At 47.3% G+C, this 10,742-nt stretch overlaps 1 protein-coding gene across 1 annotated transcript; it reads left to right on the forward strand.

Moving 5' to 3' along the window:
* Positions 1-1,785: 1,785 nt before the first annotated feature.
* On the forward strand, positions 1,786-6,521 carry SPINK9 (serine peptidase inhibitor Kazal type 9). Its single transcript, XM_041398058.1, has 4 exons — positions 1,786-1,834; positions 3,883-3,914; positions 5,474-5,601; positions 6,476-6,521. Exons 1-4 carry the CDS (start codon positions 1,786-1,788, stop codon positions 6,519-6,521), a joined length of 255 nt encoding a protein of 84 aa, XP_041253992.1.
* The last annotated feature ends 4,221 nt before the right edge of the window (positions 6,522-10,742 follow it).

The following is a 10,742-nucleotide window of genomic DNA, read 5'->3' on the forward strand; positions in this document are numbered from 1 at the left end:
AATCTCCCTGCATGAACGGAGCAGGATTTGTATTCCCTGAGAGGGATGGGATGGGATGGGATGGGATGGGATGGGATGGGATGGGATGGGATTGATAGGATTGATGGGATGGGGTGGGATGGGATGGGATGGATGGGATTGATGGGATGGGATGGGATTGATAGGATTGATGGGATGGGATGGGATGGGATGGGATTGATGGGATGGGATGGGATTAATAGGATTGATGGGATGGGATGGGATGGATGGGATGGATGCTGGGGCTGCATTCCAGCGGACACTGGGAGCACTGGGCTGGGCCCTTTCCTCATTCCAGGCTCAGGATCTGCCAGGCTGCAGTTTTAGGGTCAGGACACCTCTGGGAGCTGTGTGTGCTCCAAACCCTCCAGATCAGGAGGAGCTTCCGGCACAGTTTGGGTTTTGCTCCTGTTGCCTCATTGCTGAAAATTGTCCCTCAACCACGGACGTGTCCTCAATACTCCCCACGAGTTCCTGCATGCTCCTTGCCAGGATTTTCTCCAGAAAATCTCCCCAGGACACAAAGTCACCCACAGCCCCAAGCAGGGGGACCCAGAGCAAGCCCACCCTGCCTTTTGTCCTCAGCCTCACAGGAACAAATATCCAAATTAAGGAAAAAGAAAAAAATTAGAACAAAACCACTGAAGGGCATTCAAAAATAAAATTCCAAGCTTCCAGCTCCAATTGGATCTTTGCCCATCCTGGAATTCGGATTTGATGGCATTTATGTTTTTTGTCCTGTTAAGTGATGAGAAATTAAACATTGATTAATTACCTATACTCTTTAAGACAAAATTATTCATATCCCTCTTGGGATGAGTTAGAGGGGCCCAAGGCTGACCTGACCTATTGAAATCTTTTCTGCAGGAGCCTTCAGGCCCTTGTTTTACTGGAATGAGCACCTCTGGCCCCAATCCTGCACAGGGAGAAAGGCCTGGGCTACCCTGCAGTGAGGGAAGGTGATCACTGAAATACTGGCAATTGAGGTGGTGTGCAGGGATTTTTCTTGTTGAGATTTTTGCACGTTTAGATGGCAAATCACTAAGAGAAGGCAGCTCTGGATGGAGGGGTGGAAATCACGCTATCACCTCCACTCTCCACATCACTTTGGATTTATGAAAATTAAGCCTCAGATCTGAGTGTCCCATGGGGAGGACTCTGTCATAAAAGACAGAAATTGCTGCCTTTTGGTTAAGCCACCAACAAATGCAGGGTTTGTTTAAGGAATCCCTCCTGTTGTGGTGGAAATGGGGGACATGGGAGCAGAGGAATCTCTTTCCCTGGAAGGAAAAGGACCCCTGGGGATGCTCTGGGCTGGGTGTGAAGGGTTTCCAGCAGAACACAGATCTCCCAGAGCAGCTGAAGGGCTCAGTGCATGGCCACAAGCACTCAGCTCCAACCACAGCTCAGAAGCAGCTCCAAAACACCCCAAAGAATAAGAATGAAGCCCTTCTGGGATGAATATTTTGGCAAACACCCAGCCAGCATTACTCTTCCCTGAGTCCCCATGGCAATAACAGAGCAGCCAGCCCTGAGTCAGAGCCCGGCTGCTGGGGCTGGAACAGTTAATTAGGCTGGGCTTAGGCAGGACAATCCCTGCTCCATCAGCAGCCCTGCCGTGCCCAGGACACATCCCACTGACCCTGCCCTGGCACCACCTTCCCTAATTACTGCAGGCATTTCATCACCAGTGCTGCCTATAAATGGTGCCACAGGGCCGTGGGACACTGGGGACACTGCGGGGAGCTCAGCTGCTCTGGGACAGCCATGAAGGTCACCCTGGTGCTCCTGGGGCTGGCAGCTCTGTGCCTGGCACGTGAGTACCTCCCTGGCCTCCTGGGCTTCTCCTCCTGGAGGGTTCTCAGGTGGTTCCTGCATTGCCTGAAACTATAAATGGGATTTTCTGCTTAAAATCCTATTATTTAGCACCATAATAGTTTATTACCCAGCTGGGGCTGGGGTGGGTGGAAGCTGCTCCTTGCTGGGCGTAGCTCAGAGGTGTGTTCTGTGGCTCAAAAGAGCTGTGATGCCTCAGAACCACCTGGTTTTATCTATTTATTTTTAAATTTCCATCTGAGAAGGGAGCTGGGAGCTGGTGAGGTCCTGCCCCTGCCAAGCTGACCAAGCAGGGGGCAGCTGATGATGCTCAGGCCACATGAAACAGCTGGGAATTGCATCTTTTTAATCCTATTTTTCCAGGCTGCAGAGAGATTTGAGGGACATATTGCTTTAAAAAAGAGGGATCTGGGAGGAATTTCTTCAGCCTTTACTTGGCAATTTTGTTTTTACTAAAAACTTGCAGTAAAAATGCATTTTTAGAGAAAGATAAGTGCATTTAAAATAACTGAAAGACTCCACACCTCTGCAGGTAGTATAGAAGTTTTAAAGCATTATGAACATTAAAGAAGCAAAATAATGAAAATGTTAAATGCAAAATTATGAAACAAAAGAATCTTTTGAGTAGCTCTGAAGAGGTTGCTTTGAAATTTGTCTCAACCCCAAAATTTTTATGAAAAACAGCAGTTTAAATGAAATGTGATGAAATATTTCAGTGTTTCATTAGCTGCAGGAAAATAAATAAATATTCCTTCCATTAGAATTCCAGGAAATCTCTTCCTTGAACTTTCTGGTTTATCTTGTCTGCTTGAAAACTTCATGAATCAGCACTTTCTGAGCCACACCTTTTTTGCATTCACTCCGTTTGCAGAGCGGCTCCTAAAGTTTACCAGAGGAAAAAATCAGATGTGAGTGGTTGGGGGGAAGTGGAATAAATCGAATCCAATTCCAGAATAATGAAATCTCAGTCAACCTCTGGTGACAGAGATGGAAACCTGACCTGGAGCTTTATTTCTGCTCATTTTCTTTACACTGAACAACTGTATTTGATGTGAGGGTGTAAACAGGTTTATGAAGGGAAGTTTTTGTGCAAAGTTTAACCTTTGAAGATCAAAAAAAGCCAAATTTATTCCAAAAGACAATTGCTAGAGCTCTGCTCCAGAACAAATTTGGAAAGTTTAACCTTTAAATATAAAAAAAATCCAAATTTAATCAAAGAAACAAGTGCTAGAGCTCTGCTCCAGAGCACATTCCTGCTCCTTCTGCCCAGAAATCTCTCCCTGGTCCTGTTACCCCCTGGAAGCCCCAGGATGATGATTATGGGACAGCAGAGGCACAAATACATTCCTAAGGAAAGTAAGAAATGTGTCAGCAGCCTGGAGCCACGCCAGGGAGCTGATTACTTTGTGGGAGGTGTAATTAGCATTGTTTGGAAGGAGCTCCTTGAAGCCCCACCTGAGGACACGGCTCTGTCCCAGAGGAATGAGGTAAAAATAGGAGCCAGTCACCTTAAAATCCATATTGAAACAAGGGAAACACTTCCTAAGGCGGGATTAGGAGCCCAATTGTATTGTCATCGTTATTCACAGTCAATATTGTGTTTAACTCTCATTGTTGACATGAAACACAGATATAGAAGGGACATGTGGTTTGCTCACAGCCACACACAGCTCTTGGTAAACTCAGAATTAAACCCCAGCAGTTCATCCTGGACATTAAACACAAAATAACATGATGAACAGTAAATATAATATTGGCTGCTGGGCTCTCAGTGGTTTTGTGGTGAACAATGGCTCCATTCCCCCCTGCAGCAGAGGCTGTCCCAACAGGGGACAGAAGTTTCTAAGGTAAATAATGCACCAAACCCCACCTGCTCAGTGGGTTCTGACACCTCACTAATCACTGCACAGCTCTGTCAGTGCTGACAGTAAAGGAGGTAAAAGATTCAGGGCTGCTGAGTGAAATCATCCTGGTTTGCACTTGAGTGTTCATTAACTCTGGCTTTTCATTTTCTCTTTTGTGGTTCAGTTTCCACTGCAGATGCTGCCACGCAGAATGAGGTGAGTGATTTCCTTTTTTTTTTTTTTTCTGGATAAAAATATAGAATATGAAGTAAAAAGTTATAATAACATGAGGTCAGAAAATAAGCATAACTTTAATTGAATGCCTCCATTTAATTTATTGAGGTTTCAGTGAAAGTTCCTGAGTTTGGGATATGGGGTTTCCATAGAATTACCCTGACAACTTCCAGATGTTTTCACCTGTTTGACATTCTGGGCAAGAAATTGGGCAAGGACAAATTTTAACTCAGAAAAATCTAGATTAAAAATAAATAAATTTATTTGATGATGACCCTATAAGGCTTTTTTAATGACTTTTAGCTCCTAAATCAGGTACCTGTAGAGATTTTCATTCTCTCTGAGTACTCTGGGGTCAATGTCTGGAAAAATGAGGCACCAAGGAAAAAAAATCCTTTCTGGGGTGAGCAGGAAGGTCCTGGCAGAGTGGATAGTGGTGGGGAGAGGAAATTCATCCACACACAGAGCTGGACCTGTATTTGCAGAATATATCAGGAATTTCTCCATGGAAAGGGTGGTCAGGCATGGAAGGGCTGAGGTGGAGTCCATCCCTGAAGTGTCCAAGGAAGGGCTGGATGGGAATTGATCCCACCTGGATTTACTCATTGTTGTGATCAGATAATAAAAACCCCAACACTCCGCTCCTCTGGGGCTGTGTTGTTCCAGGACCCCATTCCTGCCCATCCCTGTCACAGGCAGCCCCACTCTCACCTCTGAGCAGAAATTTTTCATTTTTTGGGGCTTAGCCTCTGTCAATAGAGGTGGTGCCACCTCCCTGCTGTGCTGCCCCAAAGCATGCCCCAAAATTCAATATATTCATGATTTCTGTGCATGGAGGAGGTGGCACAGTAAAGCAGAGGGGGCTCATTTTCTTCATGCAGAAAAAGCCAGTTTTTATTCAGTTGGCTCATATTTACAGGAATTCTGCTCCTCTGGGGCTGTGTTGTTCCAGCCCTGTCACAGGCAGCCCCAGTCTCACCTCTGAGCAGAAATGTTTCATTTTTTGGGGCTTAGCCTCTGCCAATAGAGGTGGTGCCACCTCCCTGCTGTGCTGCCCCAAAGCATGCCCCAAAATTCAATATATTCATGATTTCTGTGCATGGAGGAGGTGGCACAGTAAAGCAGAGGGGGCTCATTTTCTTCATGCAGAAAAAGCCAATTTTTATTCAGTTGGCTCATATTTACAGGAATTCTAAAGGCACTGTGTTAAACCTGACTGGATAACAATACACTGTCAGTTCCTTGGTCAGTAAATGGAATTTTGTGCCTCCATCAAACCTCTTTATTCTTGGATTGTTTACACATCTTCTTCACTGATCCTCATTGCACCAATTTCTTGGTTTTGCAGGTGCAAACCTATTTTTCTCCCAAGAATAAACTATTGTGTTAACTGACTTTTCATTCTTACGACTTTCCTCACGGGAACAAGCAGTAGAGCTGCACCAGCAGGCCTAAGCCTGACATTATAAAGCCTTTTTTTTGGTGAGGTTTCCCCCTGTGTGGCCCAGAGGGTGTGAGACTCAGGGCTGTTCTCGTTGCAGGTGGATTGCAGCGAGTACAAGAGGCTGGAGAGGGGCAGGCCCATTTACTGTGAGAGGCTCTACCAACCCTACTGCGGCTCTGATGGCAAAACCTACAACAACAAATGCTCCTTCTGCAAGGCTGTGCTGTGAGTACTGAGCTGCCCACTCCCCTGGGAGCCAAAAGCTGCCATGGGCTCAGCAGCTGGGATTTCTACCCCGTAAAAGTGCTGGGTCTCTTTAGGGTTGGTGCTCCTCTGCTGCTGTGGTTTGCCTTTACACCATTATTGTTCCTCCCACTGATGATGTGCAAGTGAGCTAAAGAACAAATGATGGTGATGTTTGGGTGAGAACTTCCTGTTCTGGTAGGAAGTGTAAAATAGGCAACTAAAAATTAATGACCCAGATATTCAAGGTCTGAACTTCCTATTCTGGCAGGAATGGTGAAGTCGGACACTAAAAAATTACTAGGATATGCGTGTGAACAACTTCCTATTCCAGCAGGGATTGGGAAGTTAGACATTTAAAAACCACTTGGATATTTGTGTGAACAACTTCCTATTCCAGCAGGAAGCGTAAAATAGTGAACCAAAAACTGACCCAAATACTTGTGTGAGCAACTTGCACCAGGCACTGTGAAGTTGAACACTAAAAAATTATTCCAATTTGTGTGAGGAACCTGCTGCAGGTGCTGTAAGGTTTAGTCACTAAAAATACCCTGGTATTGGTGTGAGCAGCTTCCTATTCCAGCAGAAACTGTGAAGTTGGACAGGAAAGAGTCCAACGAGCAGCAGAGACCTGACAAAGCACCTGCACCCGATGCAGGTCACACAAAAATTCAGAAGTGGTGCTGGCAGTGTCTTGGGTTTATGGATAAAATGTATAATTCTGCAAGGAAAGCTGTTTACAGATGAGTGCCCTGATGTCTGCTGTGAACATTTACAGTGCCTCCTCTGTCAGCAAAGAGCTCCAGAGGATTTTGGTGCAGCATTCTGTGTGCAACGCCCGTGTTTTTCCTTGCAGGAAGAGCAGAGGGGCCCTGCAGATGAAGCAGGCAGGAGCGTGCTGAGGACAGCTCTGCCCGTGCCTGCCTTTCCTCCAGCCTGCCCTGAAGTGCCAGCTCTGCTCCAGAGCTGGGACTGCCACTCCTGTCCCCGCAGCACAACTGCTCCTGTTGCTGCACACCAGCCCTTCCTCGCATGTTTGTCTCCACGGCTGAAGTTCAAATCCTCTGACAGTGCCCCAAGTCTCTCCCCTTCGTTGATCAAATTTTGTTTTTTGTTCCTTTACCCAGAATCTTCAGCAGATATTTTTTTCCCCAAAGGTTTTCAGCTTTCCCAGGCACTGCTCTGAGTCTCCCAGTTTTGGGGCTGAATTTTAAGTGTTTGTTTTTCATCCCTCTCTGTACAATTCTGGTTTCTGTCTGTTGTTCAGCTACTCAATGTACTTGTTTATTAAAATAAACCTTCACTCTTTTTTTTTTGTCCATGGTGAACTTTCTAGAGAATTTATTGCATCCACGACTAACAAGTATTTCTCAAATTACAGAAAACTGTGGTGGAGCAGGGGCTGAGTCCAGAGGCAAAAATCTAAAGCTGGGATACAAAAGTTGTATCCCACTACATGGCCTTATGTACTGCAATTTGCCCCCCAATCTGGCTCTTTTTTTTTTTTTTTTTTTTTTTTTTCTTTAAATGAGACAAATCTGGTAAAATGTAAGACTGTAGAAGTTTGTTAAATCCTGTCATTTAAATGTGAACATTCATTAATCTTTTCACTTGACAAATTTCAGAACCTAAAGAAATTTATGTCCTGCTCTTACATCCTGATTATCTTCACTGTTAAACTAATTTGTCTTTTACTCAATACTTGGTCATGGGAATGTATTTTCCCAGAATTAAAATTGTGAATGGCTGCCCTTATTGGGCTGCCAGGAGGAAAATTTTGGAACAGCTGGACACAGGAGAAATCCAGCCCTATCCTGAATTCTGTTTATCTGGAAACCAGGTCCCAGCAATTAGGAGCAGGAATGAAAATGAGGAAGGTAATAGAAAAGTTCCTCCTAGCTCAGGGGCTTCAACCTAAAGAAGTTCCTAGAACAGATCACCTTGACTGAAAAAGATAAAAATGAGAAAACAAAGATCAGATTGAGAAAACAAAGGGAATCTCTGAGGTCTCCTCGTGATGTCAGAAAAACCTGATTTGTGGATATTTGCTGCCTTCCAGCCTCACGGATATTCCCACCCTCTGCTTTGGTTTGTTGGGATATTTCATGGGCTGTGCTTGTGCACCAAACTGAAATTATCCTGCAGCCCCAGGAGTGATTCAAGCAGCTGCAAGGCAGAGGTGTAAACCCCCCCCTGAATCTGCTGGCACTCCAGTGTGCCCCCGATCATTCCTGACAGGGAATCCCTGAGCCAGGAGCAGCAGGAAAGCAGGACCTGCCCAGCTGGGCGCCTTTCCTCGCTCACACCTGGCAGGGAGGCACAGCAGCTCCTGCCACATACCAGAGCACAGAACATCACCTGCAAACTGCTGCAAGGGACACCTGCAGAAAATGCTGCTGGAGTGGCTGGCCAGGCTGGCCAGTCGGGTCTGTGGGATGGAGCAGTGCCAGGGAAATGTGGGGAAGGGAAAATGAGCAGAGCCTGAGCGAGCTGATGGTCGGGTTCTGCAAGACAGAAAATGAAATACCGGTGTGGAATAGGGAACAGAACAGATCTTGCACTCAGGGAAGATCAGAGTGCAAAACTCTGCGCTGGAAAGGTACTTAAATACCTGCTGTGTCTTTATAGCTGATGCATTTACATGTGAGGGACAAGGAGGGGCTTTCCTCAGGTCCTACAAAACACTTTCTTTGTTGTAAGACAAGAGGTGATGAAATCTGGAAATCAGACAGTGGGATCCCTGCAAGAGCAAAGCCAGTGCTGGAATGAAGCTGGCTGGGGTTACCCTGGCACCATTCTCACCTGAGGGCTTTGGCTGCTCAGATCTTCTCTTAGAAGCTTTAATTTTGGAATGTTGAGGTTTTGCTCCCTGTTTGTTGTGTAATTAACGTCTCGTTTGGTGATCAGGAGTGTCCAAGGCCAGGCTGGATGGAGCTCTGGGACAGTGGCAGTGTCCCTGCCCAGGGCAGGGGTGGAGTGAGACCTCTGAGCTCCCTCCCAGCCCAAACCATTCCATGATTTACCATTGTTGGGATGGAGAACATTCATTCCTTCAGAGGAAAAAATCTTAAAAACATCTCCTAGGGCTGCTGCTAAGCACTGACAGCTTGTGGGGAACAAAATATTGGGTTTTTAAAGGAAGGCATTGATTCTCTCAGGTTTTTTTTTTATTTTTGATTCAGTAATACCTGTGCTGAGAACCAGGATTCTGAAACCCCCCCTAAAATCTAAACTGTGTATGTCCAAATAGCTTCCACCAGCAGTAAATGAGGAACAACAAAAGCAACGTGCTCTTTTGTTTTGCAGCTGGTCAAGACCAGAACAGAATTTTTATTGATGACTGTTCAGCATCTCTGATTGTTTTCCCTTGGGTTTCAGTTCAGATATCCTTGAGTGCTGCAAATTCTAAAATTTCCCACATATGGCAGTGGAGCGAGAAAGAAGTGGAGGAACCCCAAACCCTTCAAAGATCCACAAACCACTGACGTGTGGGATAAATCACAGGGTTTCTGTTCGGAACAAATGGGGTGGTTTTGGTTTCTGCTGTCTGTCTCGTAACCACTTCACCATTCACATTCTGTGACTGTTCCAATGACAGCTCAACCCCAAGGCCCTGCCCAAATTCCTTAATTCCATTTAGTGTCTCCTGTGTCCTTCAGGCCATCTCCTCTTGCTGCCACCCCTGTGTCCCCTGCCTTGGGCTGAGGGAGGGCAGGACAAGCTTTGCTGGACCTGGCTCTGCTCTTCCCACCCTCACTTGTCCCATTTTTGGGGCTGATTTTTCGGATGTTCTGCTGTTTTTAATGCTGTGTTGCTGTCACAGGTTGGACTCGGTGACTTCTGAGGCCTTTTCCAACCTCAGTGATGCTGTTGACACATCCAAAATTCACAGGGATTGCCAAGAATTTATTTTGTTATTCCTACTCTGCCACAGAGCATCGTGGATTCCTCTGGGATTGTCACTGACCCAGCAGCTGAGTCTTTGCATGCTGTCATTCACAAAAAATAACTCACCAGCAGTCTGCTGGGTGGTGAACGAGCCTTGTCACCCAATCCCTTGGGGCTTGCATGAAACATGACTTTAAAATGTTGAGGGAATTGTGATTTCTGCTGGGATCCACCCAAACACGGCGATTCAAACAAGGCTTAAGTGCAGACCTGCACAATGCTGCAAATACACGTGTGGGGCCAGGGTGAAGACTCTCCAGGGAAAATCACTTCTAAAGCTTGCAGAGAGCCTCCAAAGGAGGGGATGAGGGTGGGGAAGGGTCTGGAGGGGCCATGGAGGAGCAGCTGAGGGCACTGGGATTGTGCAGCTGGAGGAGGCTGAGGGGAGACTCCTCGGGCTCTGCAGCTCCTCCCGAGGGGCAGCTCGGATCTCTGGGACAGGGACAGGACACAGGAAGGGCTGGAGCTGTGCCAGGCTGGGTCAGGGTGGATTTTGGCAAAGGTTTTTCCCCTAGAAGGTGCTGGGCACTGCCCAGGCTCCTCAGGGATGGGCACAGCCTGAGGCTGCCAGAGCTCCAGGAGGGTTTGGACAGCGCTCCAGGGACCCCGGGTGGGATTTTGGGGGATCTGTGCAGGGCCAGGAGCCGGGCTGGATGATCCCGGAACCCTGCAATGCTTTGTGCTGGAAGGACAAGAACGCCCAACTCATCCCAGCCCGGCACGGGCACCTCGCGGAGCCGCGGCCGCTCGGGCTCCACCCGCGGCCTGCTCGGCTCGGCTCGGCACAGCCGGGACCGCAGCGTGTAGGGCTGACAGCCATCCCTGGGACTGCCGAGGACTGCTACTGACACCCATCCCTGGGACTGCCGAGGGCTGCTACTGACACCCATCCCTGGGACTGCCGAGGACTCCTATTGACTGCCATCCCTGGAGCTGCCGGGCGCTTTTATTGACACCCATCCCTTCAACGGCCGAGCGCTTCTACTGAATCCCATCCCTGGAAATGCCGAGCTTCTGAATCCCATCCCTGGAAATGCCGAGCTTCTGAATCCCATCCCTGGAACTGAGGGAGCGCCTCTCTTCACTCCCACCCCTGCAACTGCCGAGCGCTTCTATTGAATCCCCTCCCTGCAACTGTGTGAGGACTTCTTTCGAATCCCACTCCTGTAACTGCC

This window comes from Onychostruthus taczanowskii, unplaced genomic scaffold (assembly GCF_017590055.1).
Source record: "Onychostruthus taczanowskii isolate IOZ18803 unplaced genomic scaffold, ASM1759005v1 scaffold14, whole genome shotgun sequence".
In the NCBI taxonomy this organism is placed as follows: Eukaryota; Metazoa; Chordata; class Aves; order Passeriformes; family Passeridae; genus Onychostruthus; species Onychostruthus taczanowskii.

What these genes read in the sequence shown, in the direction of transcription:
- SPINK9 (XM_041398058.1), top strand. Translation starts at nt 1,786, where the DNA reads ATGAAGGTCACCCTGGTGCTCCTGGGGCTGGCAGCTCTGTGCCTGGCA. An exon ending in ATGCTGCCACGCAGAATGAG is followed by an intron (nt 3,915 to 5,473) that starts GTGAGTGATTTC and finishes TTCTCGTTGCAG; the next exon opens with GTGGATTGCAGCGAGTACAA. An exon ending in TCCTTCTGCAAGGCTGTGCT is followed by an intron (nt 5,602 to 6,475) that starts GTGAGTACTGAG and finishes TTTTCCTTGCAG; the next exon opens with GAAGAGCAGAGGGGCCCTGC.